General features: G+C 39.4%; 2 protein-coding genes across 2 annotated transcripts; one reads left to right on the top strand and one right to left on the bottom strand.

Annotated features, from left to right (window-relative positions):
* The first annotated feature begins 227 nt into the window (after nt 1-227).
* On the top strand, nt 228-6,677 carry LOC306820943 (LIM and senescent cell antigen-like-containing domain protein 1). The gene is made up of 10 exons (XM_079339036.1): nt 228-532; nt 1,415-1,571; nt 1,674-1,740; nt 2,509-2,629; nt 2,860-3,009; nt 3,122-3,272; nt 4,087-4,179; nt 4,284-4,332; nt 4,441-4,516; nt 5,924-6,677. Exons 1-10 carry the CDS (start codon nt 504-506, stop codon nt 6,036-6,038), a joined length of 1,008 nt encoding a protein of 335 aa, XP_079195162.1. The 5' UTR covers nt 228-503; the 3' UTR covers nt 6,039-6,677.
* Nucleotides 6,678-7,678: 1,001 nt separating this feature from the next.
* Nucleotides 7,679-15,198, bottom strand: nkpd1 (NTPase, KAP family P-loop domain containing 1). The gene is made up of 4 exons (XM_079339277.1): nt 15,015-15,198; nt 11,465-11,793; nt 9,468-10,895; nt 7,679-8,520 (listed from the first exon to the last, which is right to left on the bottom strand). Exons 1-4 carry the CDS (start codon nt 15,166-15,168, stop codon nt 8,242-8,244), a joined length of 2,190 nt encoding a protein of 729 aa, XP_079195403.1. The 5' UTR covers nt 15,169-15,198; the 3' UTR covers nt 7,679-8,241.
* Between the last annotated feature and the right edge of the window lie 2,204 nt (nt 15,199-17,402).

The raw sequence follows: 17,402 nt of genomic DNA, 5'->3' as shown, positions 1-17,402 counted from the left end.
TCATCATTCGCAAAAGTGACTTTATACTTGATACTGGTAAGACACCCTCAGTATACAAAAGGCTTGGGGTTCAAAATATTTAGAGGGTATATTATCACACGTTTTATGGGACGGACACCATAGATCTATATCTACAGGGGGACACCATAGATATATAACTACAGGGGACACTATAGATATATAACTACAGGGGGACACCATAGATATATAACTACAGGGGACACCATAGATATATAACTACAGGGGGACACCATAGATCTATATCTACAGGGGGACACCATAGATCTATATCTAAAGGGGACACCATAGATCTATATCTACAGGGGACACACCCAGTGTGAGTGCGTGTCCAGAAAGCCCCGCTGCCACCTCGGCTCCGTGTTGCGGCTCTCCAGGGAGCGAACGACCCGACGCAACAAGACAAGTTTCCCCCTGAAAGCTTTTAGCACACCGTCAGTGTCCGGTTGTTTGGCACATTTCCAAATCTGTGGCGGTAGAAGGTGATGCTGGGGGTGGCAGGAATGACGGGCAGGTGAGTGTTTCCTTTTAGTTTGAGAGTTTAATTTAAGTAACGAACATCAAGAATCCATCGGCTAAAGCTAACGTCTACGGAAAGTTAGCTAACTGCTAAGCTCGATTACAAGACGAGTTTATAGGATACCACTACATGCTATAATCAATACAAATCTGGCCTAGGCGACAGTATACAGTTCAGTTTTCTTATTTTGCACAACAACACGTTGCCTTGTGTTTTCTCTTCTACATTTGTTCTCATTAAGTAAACAGCTAACGAGCTAGTTAGCTGCGTAGCTTTAAGTCCCGTTAACTTGACAAATTCCCTTTTTTAATCTCGGTCTATATTTATTTATTCATTTATCATGTTTGGGCGTTCAGAATCACTTAAACAGCAACTTCTGAATAGTTTCCGTATATGACAGTATATATAAAAAGTTATAGCCACTTCTTCTATGTTAGTTATTACTTAAGCTGTGCTATTATTAAACATCTTTTTCTCTGTCCAATGCCGACTTGCATGAACGCGCAGGCTGTCACATAATAGTGTATTCAACGAGTTATATCCCCCCCAAAAAATAGAAAAGTGTGTGTGTGTGTGTGTGTGTGTGGTTCGTGTAGTGCCTCTCTGTTAACTTTCAGTACAGTCTCTGTTTCTTTACCAAATTAGGTGATGACCGTGCTCTGAGTTTGTGAGTTCCCAAACTGATTCCCATAGTATTTCTATTTTCCGTGCTGACAGCTGCTGAAACCAAGCAGGCCACTTAATGTAGGAGCAATGTGACGAATGATAAACACTGTTGGTGCAGCCCTGCATCCCAGTTATTAGTCAGCCTGACATTTCTCGGAGGAGTCTGAACAAGTAATGTGCTCGTGTTTATTTTCTTGTCTCATGGAACAGCATTGCTAATGCCCTGGCCAATGCGGCCTGTGAGCGATGTAAAAGTGGCTTTGCTGCGACTGAGAAGATTGTCAACAGCAATGGAGAGCTGTACCACGAGCACTGCTTTGTGTGCGCCCAATGTTTCCAGCAGTTTCCAGAGGGCCTCTTCTATGAGGTACTGCACTCAGATACTCTTTATGATTCATATTAAATCCACACAATAACAAGCAGTATTGTGTGTGCTTCACCAATGTTTCTCTTCTTCTCTTCTTTGCAGTTTGAAGGAAGGAAGTATTGTGAACATGACTTCCAGATGCTCTTTGCTCCGTGCTGTCACCAGTGTGGTGAGTGTCACTTGGCCTCTCAATGAATGGGATATATCCAGGCCTAATGTCATTATTATTACAAGGCCAAGAGAAAGTTGTGACCACTTTATAATTGATTTAAAAAAATTCAAACATCATATAAATACCAATGCCGTTGGTTGTATGGCTGGAAAAAGGATCAGTTTGGGCATTTTGGGGTCTTGCTTGCCTTCATCAACTCAAAATCTGTGGCTGTTGGATCTTTTCTATTGCTCGCACATTTCCTTTCACTAAGACTTTACTGCTCAGTGATTATTTGAGAGCGTTCACACACTCTTTCATGCGTTGCAGGCCAAACATTCATCCTTCACTGTACCTCCCTTGTGCAGCGCACCATGATACATGTGGGTGTAAGCGGCCCTGAACTCTATTTAATTTCTCTAAAAAGATAAGACCCTGGAGTTTCCCCTCTGATCTTCATATCTATTCATACTTTCATTCAGAAATACCTAATCGTGTTTAGAATGTGTTTTTAAACCTGGTAATTCACTCCTCCCTCTCCAGAGCGACACCAGCATGGCTTAATTAAATACAATTGACTATTAAAAAGCATTCAACATTAAAGTGTCACTCTGAGGACACTACAGGAAGCACTGAAGAGCATTGTGGCAACACAAGGACTCTAGAAAGAATTGCACATAAGGCACTTCTATTTCAACCCACAACATCGCATATAGTCCAAACTTTATTAGAAATGTCAAAGTTAAATTTGCCTTAAGCCGATCTCTCACTCTCACTTTCCTTCAGGGGAGTTCATCATTGGTCGTGTCATTAAGGCCATGAACAATAGCTGGCACCCGGACTGCTTCTGCTGCAACATATGCCAGGCTGTGCTTGCAGACGTGGGGTTTGTCAAAAATGCTGGCAGGTAAGTATCCCATCTTATTACAGTCTTAATATAACACCGTGACAGCCTGTAAAGCAGGTGGTTACACACACTTGTGTATTTATAAATAATGGAATCCTGAGCAGCTGTGACAGAGTATGTCAAAACATTATGTGAGGCAGCAAAGTCTCTCTTGACACCCCTGTTCTTTTTTTTTTTTTTTTTTTTTTTTCTCTTTTCTTTTCTTTTTTTTCCCCCTCCACTTTCTTCAGACACCTGTGTCGGCCCTGCCATAACCGCGAGAAAGCTCGTGGCCTGGGCAAGTATATCTGCCAGAAGTGCCACGCCATCATCGAGGAGCACCCGCTGATCTTTAAGAACGACCCCTATCACCCAGACCACTTTAACTGCAACAACTGCGGGTCAGTCTTTTTCACTTCTCGTATCCGTTTAGTACGGAAACGGCACACTGTCAGGCTGGATCTCTATCCGAAGGCTCAATTCTCTCTCACGTGTGCTAATGTTTCTACGCAGCAAGGAACTGACTGCTGAAGCCAGGGAACTAAAGGGAGAGCTGTTCTGTTTGCCCTGCCATGACAAGATGGGTGTACCAATCTGTGGCGCCTGTAGGAGACCCATCGAGGGGCGTGTGGTCAACGCCATGGGCAAGCAGTGGCATGTGGAGGTTTGTCAGCTAGAATGAGACTATAAACAGTATACTTGATCCTGTTACTGTTTGTTGTTTTAAGAGCTAGTTTACACAAGGAGTGTAATTCTCCGAAAGAAAACATAGTCATTGAAAGTTTATTCATTCATTCTTTTATTTAGGATTCATGACAGGGTTTTGTGCTTTCCATGATTTTTTTTGGGGGGGAAGAAGTGATTCCTCATACGAATGTCTATGACTGATATCTTTCCAACGACTAGCTGTGTCCAGATTCCCACAGAGAGCTACAAAAAGTGCGATTTCAAAAGTGGATAAATATCTCACACCACCTTTTTAATCCATGACGTTAAGTGTAACGTCGGTCGCCATCACGTCAAATTCAAGCTCAGGAAAATAGTTCATGAAAAAGCCTCATCAGAACCAGTGAAGTGCTAGCGAGCTGATTTGAGGCAGGAGGACGCCTTTATAAGATTACTTCTCCCTCATCAAGCTGTTTATTCATCCATCTGGAGGCTGCTGAGTTTTGTTCAAACATAAGACACTGCAGACATTCAATAAATTAAATGAGATCCTTGTGTTATTAGTAGAACACATATATTTAAAGGGAAAAGAACAAAACAAAAGAGAAAACTAACTCTGCAAAGTTTTTTTTTTTTATGGTTCAAGTCTATGACATAAATATATTCATGTAATGCTCTTGAAAAATTCATTATCCAGACTACTAAAAAGAAATGAGCTCCCCCTCCATGTGTGTTGACATCTGCTCCTCTTTCACGTGCCTTCATTAAGAGTTTTCCCTCTTTCCCTCGGCAACATTTGTTTTTGTTTACAGCATTTTGTGTGTGCCAAGTGTGAGAAGCCGTTCCTCGGTCATCGGCATTACGAGAGGAAGGGGCTGGCTTACTGTGAGACTCACTACAACCAGGTAAGCAACAAGGAGCCAAATAATGGAAGGCTTTCTCACAGCTCTGTGTCAGTAAATGTGCGCCTGCTGTGTAGAAACCTAAATGTCCTTGTTCTGCTCTCCAGCTCTTTGGAGATGTGTGCTATCACTGTAACCGTGTGATCGAAGGTGATGGTGAGTACCACTACAGTATGATGACGCTCCTGTTTTGAATATTTTTATTTACATGAAGTGTTGCTTGAATTTGAATTTGAATTTTTTTTTCTCTCTCGATGTTATCAGTGGTGTCTGCTCTCAACAAGGCGTGGTGCGTCAGTTGTTTCTCATGCTCCACCTGCAACACGAAACTCACTCTCAAGTAAGTGACGGAGCTCATGAAGGGCTCCTTTCACAGTCGATTGGTAGTTTTCCCTCTGTCCTCTGTAACAACGTCAACATGCGTTTCACCACTGCTGTCTTTCCTGCATCACACTCCCAGGCTACAATTCCGTCCCTCTTTTTTCCTTTCCCTCCAATTTCTCCTCTTACACGCTTCACTTGCTGCTTCCATGGTAACTCAGAGATAAGTTTGTTGAAATTGACCTGAGGCCAGTGTGCAAGCGCTGCTATGAGCGCATGCCTGAGGACCTAAAACGCCATCTGGGCCGATGTGAGAAAAAAACCTGCTGCGTGTCTGTAGAGTTATTATTCTTAACAACTCAGTGCTCCATCTCTTGGTTTGTTCTTCCTCTTGCTTTCCTCTTCTTCTGTGCTGTTCTTGTCGACTCCTTTGACAGCACTGCATGCTTTGTCAAGCATTGATTACATTGATTTATTGGGTGTAAGGTTGCAACTATTGGTTTCTTTTGTTTACTGATTAATGTTTAAATTTGTTGAAAAAAAATCCTTTAATCATTATTTGAGTTCAAGGTTTCTTCAATAATTACATTTTTTCGTCAAAAAAGAAAAACAACTTGAGCCGTAACGTCTCTCCCTGGTGAAAGCTCAGCTTATTGTAAAGAGAATCTACAAAAAGACAATTAATGGAACAACATTCCCAGTATAAGAACAAAAAAAAAGCATCTTGTGTTTACAGGAAACAAGTAATCAAATGCAGAAATGAGTCAAGTCACAGATGAGAAACAAGCTTCATGCCCATTGGTTAATCGTGCTCCACAGACATATTGCAGTAGTAAGCTAGTAATCAGTGAAAGACTTGAAGCTGCATAATCTCAATAATGAAGTGACAGTTTTGAAAGGTTTGATGTAATATTTGTCTTAACACGAGTAAAGGACGATCAAACTCTTTAACTTCATGAGTCACAAACCATAACAGTAACCTTTCATATTCTTTGTGACACCAAGCGTTGGTTTTGTTTGTCGTTTTGTTAATCCTGCATATATTCTGTTCAGTCAGTTAAGATGTTTCTGGATGTCCTTTTTAAGTTCAATGGTTAACTGATTAACAAAACCATTACAGGCATTTTCTGTCACCTCATTAGAGCTGATGGTTTCAGGTCTGAAAATAGGAGTTTGTTGTTGTTTAGTTAAGTCTTTGCTAATTGCCCTAAAGGTCCAAACTCATTGGTTACCATAGTAATTCCACATTACAAGATTGACTTTGCTACCTAATAGAATCTCAAAGGAGGAGGTTGTTACTTCAAATACAGTGAACCTGACATGAAGATAATTCTTGGATTTCAATAATGCATGCTGGTAAGAAATGTAAAACACACATGTTGAGTTTTTGGCACTAACATGGCTTTTTTTTCCTTCTTCTTTTCAGGAACAAGTTTGTTGAGTTCGACATGAAGCCTGTTTGTAAAAAGTGTTATGAGAAGTTCCCTCTGGAGATGAAGAAAAGGCTCAAGAAGCTGGCTGAGTCATTAGGACGCAAGTGAGCTGCCTCCAACCAAACGGTGTGAAAGTGTTCCTACTAATGTCTGCCCTGCTAAAACATCCACGAGTACTGCTGCTTCACCACACAAAGACCCACAATCAAACAGTACATGAGTGTTTGTCATCTCATTCTGTGATCCATTTTAACAGGTTTATCACTGTGCCAATGTCTCAAGGTGCCTATTAGAAGCTTGTTCTTGTTTTTTTATACACAGTTTGATTTAATTTTTTTTACTTAATCCTAAATTGTCCACATTCTTATCATTAAACAATACATTTGGTGTGCCATTTTATTTAGATTTTATGCTATATACTGTAAATCATAGATTGAAAACAAACATTTTCTTGAACTTAAAAAGATTGACATATTGAGTAACCCATGTGCCTTGAATATACATATATACTATGCGTCTTAAATTACAAATAAATGGTTCAAATGTATCTGGCATACAGTCATTCTACAGCTTAGCCTGAGTTTATATATCTTATCTAGATAAAGTATATTCTGAAAGCTAACTTTTGCTTTCTTGCCATTTTAGATTTTATACTTCAAGTATGTGTGAACAGTAACAAAGCAGCCACTTTATTCTGTCATGTCTTTATTTCTGATTTAAGAAATAAATGATTTCTGAAAAACTTAATTTGGGTTATTACTGGAAGCCTCAATCGACAGAGTGTTGGCTAATCGTAGTAATGCATATTACTAAAAAAAAAAAATGTAAAGGACCTATAAGTAAGGTCCTTTACCTGCTTTTTGTAAACAACGATGAGCATGGTCTTGTTACCTGCTCTTTTGTTAATGTTAACAGACAAACAGTAAGGTCCTTTACCTGCTTTTGTAAAGTGTCTTGAGATAACGCCTGTTATGAATTGACGCTATATAAATAAAGATTGATTGATTGATTAATCCACTGGGTTTGTTAATATTGGTGTCCAACATACTGTAAAGCACACTTAGAGGCTGATGTACAGTGTGTAGATCTTTGTTCATGTGTTTTTCAGATAAACAGTTTATACAGAATTACTCTGTAGCTGTTCATTTTCATAATTGATCCCTGGCTTCCAGTGTGATAAAACACAAATATGTGGTTGGGACAAATCATGCTTTAATGACAAGAAATGCTGCAAAGACATCTTAAACAGTTACAAATACAGTAGGTGCTAAGACACATATTTACTGTACGCTCTCACTGTGTCTGGATGGCACTGTGAATGCCCGAGGTTATTGTTCTGATATTTTTAGACTGGTGAACCTTTGCGACTTTCTGAGGGAAACGGTTCAAAGGAATCCAGATGAAATGAACCGTCAGCTGACTTTTTTTTTTCTTTCTGACTTTGATGTTAGAATATAATTGATGAATCGGCACATTAGTGCTCCTTTTAACCTGGCAACAACACTTTGATGAGCACATAAATTAAGCTTCCATTTCATTTGCTGTACAACATGTTTCAATGTTTTGCATTAAAATGATCATTACTGATAACTGGAGCTTATATACATAGCGTGTATTTGATTATCTTCATACGCAATAAAGTATTTCTAAACGCAGAACTGTGAGTGTCACAGAAAACACCAGGTTAACCCTGTTGCTAAAGCTGTTCTAAAACCACGTTTATTTTTTACAGAACAAGAGATTACAACTTCTGGCATGATTTTATGGTTTATTGAAAAGCCACAGAACACACTATGGTGTGAAATAAAGTGTTGCAACAAGGACAACACATTATAAAATAAGAAACATAAAAAATCCATAGCCTCCTCTGGACAGGTGTTGAGAACTAGCATGTTTGCTGAAACACTTGATGCATAATTCATCCAGTGTACCTGTGATGTCCATGCTTGAGTCTATAATAATAATGCTCAAAAAAACAAAACAAACAAACATTAAATAACAGATTTGCGTGTGAATTAAAGCTTTCTACAGATTTTTAAGAACAGTTAAAGCACTGGCTCATTGTATGTTTTCTTTGGTTAATATATTTCACAGCTTGTTGTCGCCCTGTTTATTTTCGGTTTCCAACTTCCATAGCGCATTTATAGAGAAAAATACAACAGTGTCGTCCAGGCTTTTTTTTTTCCCCACAACACTCATTTTGACTTGTTCGAATATATTAAAAGCACAGGTGTTATTCAAATGTTACATATTAATATCACAACATTAGAGTCGACTTTATGAAGCTGGCATGGATTCCTATATGCGGTTCTTAACCAGATTGGGGATTAGACAAGTAATGCTGGGCAGCATGTAATCGGGACAGCTGGTTCTGAGGGTGAGGACTCGTCAATGTTGTTTTCTTGTATTGTGGTCGTAACTTTGTTGGCAAGTGTGGAAGGAAGTGGAGTCTGAAAGTTGCCCATTCACCAAAGGTCATTTTTAGGAGGTCCTTAAGATCATCTGCATCACCAAAGACCAGTGCTGGACCACTGAGGTTATTCCTCTTCACAATATCAATATACTTATGAGGATATTCCAACCTCTCCAACTGAGAAAAACAAGAACATTTAAATGTTAAACACACAGAAGAGAATATGATTTAGTCCCTAATATTCACTTATGTGGCATGGTGGATTTGAAAATACTTTTCTTTTGCATTTTTCAAGAGCTCAAACTGTTTTGTTTAGTTCTGTGTTGTGAGGTCAAATAAACTATCAATTAATACAGAATTGTTACAAAATACTAAACTATACCATCGAAGCTTTTAATACATTTATGTTCAGAAAATGCCATGTTAGATTTTAACCTCTTAACTATGTTACTTTAAGTGGCATACTTTATTTCTTTATAACATTGTCAACCACATTCAAAATGTTTCCAGGAGATGGAACAGCATGCAGATAACAGCCTCAATATAAACTCATCCATCTCTTATCTGTGTCTAAATTAAATGTCTAATTAAAACGAGAAGAATTAATGTGGTGACAAGTGGGGTGCCATTGATTGTAAAGAAGTCACAGGAAATGCAATGTATTTGCAGACTAGACAGTAAAAGTTGTTTATTCACTGCATGTTTGAGAGCACATCTAGCTTAATATTTCAAAAAGTAATGGAACAACAACAAGGAGCCACTGTAAGGGTTTGAATTAAGAGCTGCCAACGACAAGCTTGTACACCTCCAACTGCTCAGCAGGGAATCCAAATCCACTATGCCCTTCTGCTGTGCAGAAAAATACTCACGCTGAGTGAAAATCATCTTATAGTTGCTCATGCTATGAAAGGAAGACTAATTATTGGCTGACTTGCTCATTTAACAAAGATTAGGTTTTTTTGGCTGCTCTGTAAACTGATAAACAAAATGGTCTCCTGTCGTAACAGTGATAACGTAGCTGCTCAGCAAGTTGTTGTTTTCTTTAATTACCCAGCATTTGTTCCCACTTGTCACCATGGATACTTCCAGGTCAGGCTTGAATGAAATTTTTCAAAGGGTCTTACCTCTTCACAAACACCCTCTTTATCCATTTGGATGATGGTTGCGAGTGGCAGGGGAGCAAGGTCCCTCATCCAGCCAGAATCTTTCAGTCTGGATGTCCCTCTGATCTGAGCCAGCTCCTTCCTGATTGAATGATCCAAGTTCACCGTTGCCTCTTCAAAAGTCTTCAAATTCTTCACAGTGAATTTGAAATCAACTTTGAGAAACCTTTCAAACATCTCAGGATCTCCATCTTGCTCAAGGAGGTCCTCAATCTGTGAACTCATCACATACAACTCTGCCTTGGACTCACTGAAGACGTCCCATAAGGTCTTTGACTCATCAGAGTTGTCCATTTTCTTACCATCAATCTCAGCTCTCTGCTGAGCGTCTTCCACACACTGGATGATCCAGCTGAGACGGCAGGGCCACTCATTGGCTAAGACCACCCATGCGGCAATGTATTCTGGTTGAGGAAACTCTTTATTTAAGGCCTTCATGATTATCACGGTCACTCTGATGGAGTTTATCACCCTCCTCATGGACATGGCATCATCTACCATGTACTGGTTTAGATTCCTTTCATTGCTGATAAAGATACTCCTCAGCAATTTCTCCACTTCCTCATCCTTTACATCTGGTGCCGCGATAGTTTTACCAAGCAATGGCTTTGATTCTTTGGTTTCCAAAACAATTTCCACTAAAGATATATCTGAGGAAGATTTCTTATCTCGATGCCTTTTCATTTTGGAATTTTTGGTCAGGCTGTCAAACAAACTGCGCTTTGACTCGTCACCCAGTGGAGGGACTGTGAAGGCCAGTGTCACGATACAGTTCAGCAGTGCATAAGCTCTGTCCTCTTTGCTGAAGCATCCATCTGCAAAGTTCACCTTCTGTACAAGAACATCAGGGTTGATGGCCAGAATGGAAATAAAGGGACTCTCTTCTTCTGAGAGCAGTATATTGATTGCATCCAGAACGGCAACGATTTTCTTTGGAGAGCACCGATCCAGATTGGTGATCTTCAGTACAACTCTGATCCTCCTCCTCTCGAATACCTCCATAAACTGGATAAAGCATGTCAAAAACCACATTTCCTTCCTGACTTCGTTCATGAATCCCAGTTGGCTACTGACCTTTTCATTGTCCATCCCACTCTTGATGTTCAGATCCTGGCTGAAAATGAGGTTCTTGCCCATCTGATAGACAAACCTCAATGCACTTGCAGCAGGGACCCCTAACGCAGCAATGAACAGACCCTCGAGAACACCCACTTGGCTGTTTGTGTTACTGTCCTCCTCATCTGGGTTGATCTCAGGTTTGGGACGACCGAACGTCAACATGACCACCAGAATTATTATTGGTACAATGAGAATGGACAGCAGGAGAAACCACAGAGGACAGCAGCAAATCTTTTTGGACCTCCAATTGTTTGGACCATCCTCCACTTTCTGAAACAAGAAATATACAACAAAGAAAAGCACGTTAGATGTCAGTTTCGTGTTTGTTTGTTAAGATTTATTTTGGGGCTTTTATGCCTTTATGCCTTAAGAGATAGGATAGCGGAAAGGGGTTGGGAAACAGGGACAGAGAGAGTGGGGAATGGGCCAAGGGTCATTCTTGAACCCGGGCTGCCACTTTGGGAGTACTCCGTACATACACCCTTTACACTTGCTACCAGCGCCCCTACACTGTCATGTTTTGTCACAATAGCAATACGACTGTAGAAATGGCTGGTTAAAGATTTAGGTAAAAAATGAACAATTATGAAGTGCATATTATTGTGCCTACATTTATATTGTAGACAGTAAATCCCAATGACTTTGGGGATTCCTGAAAGCTGTCACTATGGGGTTTACCTTTTGGCTATGAGTGAAATATCTCAACTTGTGGATGGATTGTGTTGATATTTGGCTCAATGTTATGTTCCTCAAAGGATACATTTGCAATTATTTCAATCAAAGGTTACAACAAAAGTTTGAATACTTTTATGACCGCATATATAAAATAAATCACAAACCTTCTTCAGGACTTCCAATTCTTCATCATGTTGAGCAACCCGATATAGTACAAGCTGTAATTTCCCAAAACTCATCTGCATGGCATGCAACAACCGCATGGCAATCCCGGCCCATAGCAGGTCACTGCCTGCAAAGTGCCAGGCACTAAAATGTACATAAATGAACCTGATGTTATGGTGTTGCTGGTTCTCTTCAGTCCAAATGGGCCTATAGAAGAGCAGTCGGATAATGAGCGCTAGAAAGTCAGTGACTGAGGGTTCAATTGAGCGAGGCTTGGATCTCCCTTCCTTTTGCTGCTCAATCCTTAAAGTTTCCCTCTTCAAGTAAACTGAAACAAACACAAACAAAAAACACAGTATCACAGTTAGGCTAGGTGGCCTATTTGGGCCAGTAAGTAAGCCTCATGAGCTGTAACATATGTGTTTGTCTTGTTGAGCTGTGTAGGCTGGATTGTGAAAGTGAAGTTGACTTGCTGGACTTTAAAGTATTCAACAAAAGCAGTGCTATGGACACAGCTGAATAATTGTGTGTGGACTTTGCTGTTGTTGCTGTTTACTTGTTTTCTGCCTGTGCTTAGTTACATTTTGCACATGATATGCTTGCTGAGCATGTTTAGTAACGACAAATTGGATTATTGAATTCATTCTTGAACCCGGGCTGCCACTTTGGGAGTACTCCGTACATACACCCTTTACACTTGCTACCAGCGCCCCTACACTGTCATGTTTTGTCACAATAGCAATACGACTGTAGAAATGGCTGGTTAAAGATTTAGGTAAAAAATGAACAATTATGAAGTGCATATTATTGTGCCTACATTTATATTGTAGACAGTAAATCCCAATGACTTTGGGGATTCCTGAAAGCTGTCACTATGGGGTTTACCTTTTGGCTATGAGTGAAATATCTCAACTTGTGGATGGATTGTGTTGATATTTGGCTCAATGTTATGTTCCTCAAAGGATACATTTGCAATTATTTCAATCAAAGGTTACAACAAAAGTTTGAATACTTTTATGACCGCATATATAAAATAAATCACAAACCTTCTTCAGGACTTCCAATTCTTCATCATGTTGAGCAACCCGATATAGTACAAGCTGTAATTTCCCAAAACTCATCTGCATGGCATGCAACAACCGCATGGCAATCCCGGCCCATAGCAGGTCACTGCCTGCAAAGTGCCAGGCACTAAAATGTACATAAATGAACCTGATGTTATGGTGTTGCTGGTTCTCTTCAGTCCAAATGGGCCTATAGAAGAGCAGTCGGATAATGAGCGCTAGAAAGTCAGTGACTGAGGGTTCAATTGAGCGAGGCTTGGATCTCCCTTCCTTTTGCTGCTCAATCCTTAAAGTTTCCCTCTTCAAGTAAACTGAAACAAACACAAACAAAAAACACAGTATCACAGTTAGGCTAGGTGGCCTATTTGGGCCAGTAAGTAAGCCTCATGAGCTGTAACATATGTGTTTGTCTTGTTGAGCTGTGTAGGCTGGATTGTGAAAGTGAAGTTGACTTGCTGGACTTTAAAGTATTCAACAAAAGCAGTGCTATGGACACAGCTGAATAATTGTGTGTGGACTTTGCTGTTGTTGCTGTTTACTTGTTTTCTGCCTGTGCTTAGTTACATTTTGCACATGATATGCTTGCTGAGCATGTTTAGTAACGACAAATTGGATTATTGAATTCTCATATTATTAGTCTGTTGTTGTCTTGGTGGAACTTTTCATCATTGTGTCATTAGTATCATGGATGGATGGATGGATGGATGGATGGATGGATGGATAGATAGATAGATAGATAGTAGCTTCAGTAGCAACAATTCTTTGATTAAATAACAATCACCTACCCATTGCAAAATCTAGAAGCATTAGTTTTTTAATCTGGATATAACATTGGTTTTATGTGTGCAATACTTTTTTCCAAGGTTTGAGAAATAAATTATTGTGACAACCCTTTAATATACTGCGAGACCTTTTTGGTTGCACAAAGAAACAACCTTAAACCCATTTTTCCGTTTGGAGCTCTTCACTGAAAGGACCATGAAGGCCTACTGCTGCACCTGCTGGTCTGTTTTCTTTTATCAGTTGAAAATGTCCTGATGAATTTTCAGGAAATAAAAACACATTTTGATTCTGTTTGCTTGCATTGGGTCTGTTAAAGTCGTATGTGAAGGGGAGTTTTTACTTAGCGTAGGCTCTATGGACTCTGAGAGGGGCACGCATTCTCTTTAAGGCAAGGTGTTTATTACTATTTACCACCTTTCATTTAAACCATTAATGTCTTTTTTCTGATTGTCTTGTGCCAGGATATATAGTGTCAAGGAGAATTATTAAGTGTGTACTTAAGACCAAAGGGATCCCCTCGAGGCCTGAAGGACAGAAATACAATGTCCACTTTTCAATCAATCATGGAGTTGTGAAAAAGTCATTAAAGCAGCAGCCACCTCTGAGGAGTTGCTCAGGTCGGTCACAGGCTCAGTCATAGCTCACTGATTTTCTGACTGCAGTTGAGTGGCAAAGTCAGTGCGAGAAACAAACAATAACCTGATATTGCTGCTTTTTTCAACACAGATTTCAACATGGTTTGGTGTTTCATGTGAATGTGTTTTTCATTTTTCTACTTGATTGCATCATTAATCGTGTATTTACTTATTTTTACATTTCTGTTGGGCAGATGTATTATGTCATACAGTACATAAAGCTTGTTTAAAAGCTTGTTTTGTTATTTCATACAAATTCGACATGTTACAAGGGGTACACCCTGTTGTTAAGTTATCGTTGTTCTGCTTGTGATCTTTAGGTAGATCTGCTTTACTACTGTCAGCAATGGCGAAGATGTTTTTATATCATCATGCCCTCTGAGATGGGTGTTGAAATACTGTTCTTCAATACACTTTTTGAAATTTGTATGCACTTTTTGGGATGTGTTTGTACCCATGAATTAATTTGGTGTTTGAATGTCTGGGAAATGTGAGATGGATGTTTTTTTCTGAACGATCTGAAGGCCTGATCTCTTCCTACACATACCTGGACTGGTGGTGGGTTTCAGTTAGAAGAGGCTGAGAAAAGCAGGGCCAGAAAAGAGCTGACAGCTTGCACTTCCTGTTTGTTTCAGCCTTACTTAGTTTTCTGGAGTTTTTCTGGCTCTATTCTTTCTCTCTTCTTTTTCAGCTATCTCTTTTTTGTAAACAGATGCTACCCTTTCTTACTCCCTGTTGACCTTTTCTTCGACCTCTCTTTTTCAACGTTTTCCAATGCCTGTGGCGCTACACGCTGCCACAGCATTTCTGTTGCTAACAGGTGCAGTTTCCACGGTCAACATAGCATCATTTTACACACTGCAGTTGTGTTTACGGCTAACATTGGGCGGTGGAAAAAGAAAACAAACACAGTGTGGGAGTCAATCCAAGTTTACTTTCTGTGTTTGGTGCCCACATAAGAATTTTAAAATCCAATATTTCACTTAAGGACAGTAGAAACACTTATATCACATGATTTGAAGGAGTGAAAGATACGTTATGCTGGGGTACAGAGAGGGATAACATACCTTCCATTTGTCTGAGAATCATGCTTGTTCGATTCTCACATGAAGAGTAGAGTCCCACAGTCGCAGGTGAGGAAACCTTTGTCAGAGTCTTTGACAGTGCATATGCATAAATCTCATCTAGAAGGAGATACAACAACAACAAAAACCCCAGCATGCATTACTCACTAAGCTGAGGAGTTTTGCAAATACTTTATTTCTAAAGTATGCTGTTGGCAAAAGCATTGGAAGTAATCGAAGCTTATCTGACACACCCACTCAAATAATGAGTCACATGAAAACTGAGGCAACTGGATCCCGCAGTTACCACGTTCACAGGATTAATTATTACCCAAACATTCGTTTAGCATATTAATACTGAACAGAAGGTCAACAACTGGGGGATGACAGTGGTTCATAAAGGCACAAAGGTAAGCATTCACACACATCTAGAGTCTCTGTGCTGTTGTTTTACTGAGGCAACTGTCTTCATCAGCTGTGAAAAAAGAAGAAGAGTGAAGACTGCAGGAACACTTTAGATGCATCTTAAAAAAATGTTATGTTGATGAAATCTCCTTATTCAATGTCTCTATTATATATTCCAATTGTCTTCTCAGAATCCTGTCTGTCAATAGCAGCAACAGCATTGTTAATTCATTAAAATGTAAATTACAACTGGATTAATTCAGTCTCATTAATAATCATTTAAATAAATAGCATATAGATTTGAATAATTATGAATAAAAACTCTAAAGGAACGCACATCTTACTGCACACTGCAAAATGCCAAAGCTTGACTTCTGGTGAAATCATCATAGAAACACCAGGAAAAAGAACAGCATGAGGGACAGTAATTTCCATTGGGATGAGATAATGACAACTTATGATAATGAAGGAGGGGAATTGACAACAAGATAGGGCTTGTGTCTGTATATATTTTAAGTCTAAACTAGAAATTTTTATTTATTTTCATGAACAAATTGAAACTGAAAATAAAAATGGAGCCGCTCTGAGCAGTGGGACAGAACTGTGCCAAATTACCTGCAGAGATCTTACCTTTTGTTGGCTTCGGCATGATGACCGTGTGGCGGGGTGTCGTGCAGCTTTCGCTGTGAAATCCCTTTGACCTGTGGAGAAAAAGAAACAGCAGGGATCTCAAAGCCTGCAGTGGAGGGTTGTGTGTATGTGTGGCTTAACTGGGTATGGGTGTTGCATGTTTTCTGGAAAGGGTCCCTGTCCTTCTTTACAGCTCTAACTTTTTATGCAACTGAGAACGGGATCTTAACAACGGCATTGAGCATTATTGCATCATTTGTAATTAGTCCTGCCACACTACTTTTGTGTATAACTATTCTTAAAGATGTGGAAACACATACAGTCACATTTCATTTTTAATCGTTAAAGATATTTCAACTGCTATAAATGCAGCTTAAATACAGGCAGTGCAATTTTAGCACTAATATAAAAGCTGCAGTTTAGCTGTACAGTTGTGGAAGTGTACTAGCCAGGACTTCAGGAAGCCTGACAGAGAAAGTGTTGATAAATGCTAAATATGTCATGTGGAGGCAGACAAAGGTGTTTTCACCTCCCTTGAGTGGAGCTGTGAAGCAAAAACCTCCTGATTTGTTCTCTGTTCATTCAGTACTCTCAGCTTAACTTGAGGATTTGCTGTTAAAGATTTTTGTGCTCATGCACTGAACTCCTTGACAGCTAAATGAAAAAATAACAAAACAAACACAAAAAAAAACACTATGTGTGGATTGAACGTCCTTAAGAACGCTTACATTGCAAAAAAAAAAGAAGAAGTCACAGCCCACAGTGATTGCACTTTATTCACTTTTTGATTGATGGAGGTTTAAGTGAGTTGTTTTTTTATTTATTTTTTTAAAGAAGATAGCTGACATTCATGCACGTGTACACACCATCTAGTCTAGGCATTTTTTTTTATGATCTTGGAAATGTCAACAGTTTGGCTGTGTCAATGATTACCTGACATTACCTTCTCCATTTCCCTGCTGGCAACATACTTCAGTCTCTTAGTGTTCTTGCCTGTACATGCCTGGTAAGCTCCAAAGTAGTTGTACATGCAGTTTAAAATACCAAACACAAATCAGAAACACCTATATATCTTTTTGCTTAGGTTTATATTTAACTCTAATGGTGCGACATGTGTGATCAGTGTTGACAGAAAAAACCTCTTTACTGCAACCGTAAATGTTGAATTACACCATAATCTGCAATAAAATACTGACTTATATGTAATTTCCGTGTCGAACCCAAATACAGATGGAACAGGCTTACCTTTTTAACTTCCAAATGTCAGTTCTGATCTATTTTTGTAATCATCTTGAATCACATCTTTCAAAATCCAGCAGACAGAGAGGACAGTGCAGCAGCAGCTAAAGCGTCTGT

Source organism: Symphodus melops (assembly GCF_947650265.1).
Source record: "Symphodus melops genome assembly, chromosome: 3".
Taxonomy (NCBI): Eukaryota; Metazoa; Chordata; class Actinopteri; order Labriformes; family Labridae; genus Symphodus; species Symphodus melops.
The sequence above is the reverse complement of the archived record's forward strand: the minus strand, read 5'-3'. Positions and strand labels throughout refer to the sequence as shown.

What these genes read in the sequence shown, in the direction of transcription:
- nkpd1 (XM_079339277.1), bottom strand. Translation starts at nt 15,168, where the DNA reads ATGCTGGGGTTTTTGTTGTTGTTGTATCTCCTTCTAGATGAGATTTAT. An exon ending in GATTCTCAGACAAATGGAAG is followed by an intron (nt 11,794 to 15,014) that starts GTATGTTATCCC and finishes TGTTTGTTTCAG; the next exon opens with TTTACTTGAAGAGGGAAACT. An exon ending in AAGAGGGTGTTTGTGAAGAG is followed by an intron (nt 8,521 to 9,467) that starts GTAAGACCCTTT and finishes TGTTTTTCTCAG; the next exon opens with TTGGAGAGGTTGGAATATCC.
- LOC306820943 (XM_079339036.1), top strand. Translation starts at nt 504, where the DNA reads ATGCTGGGGGTGGCAGGAATGACGGGCAG. An exon ending in GTGGCAGGAATGACGGGCAG is followed by an intron (nt 533 to 1,414) that starts GTGAGTGTTTCC and finishes CTCATGGAACAG; the next exon opens with CATTGCTAATGCCCTGGCCA. An exon ending in CCGTGTGATCGAAGGTGATG is followed by an intron (nt 4,333 to 4,440) that starts GTGAGTACCACT and finishes CGATGTTATCAG; the next exon opens with TGGTGTCTGCTCTCAACAAG.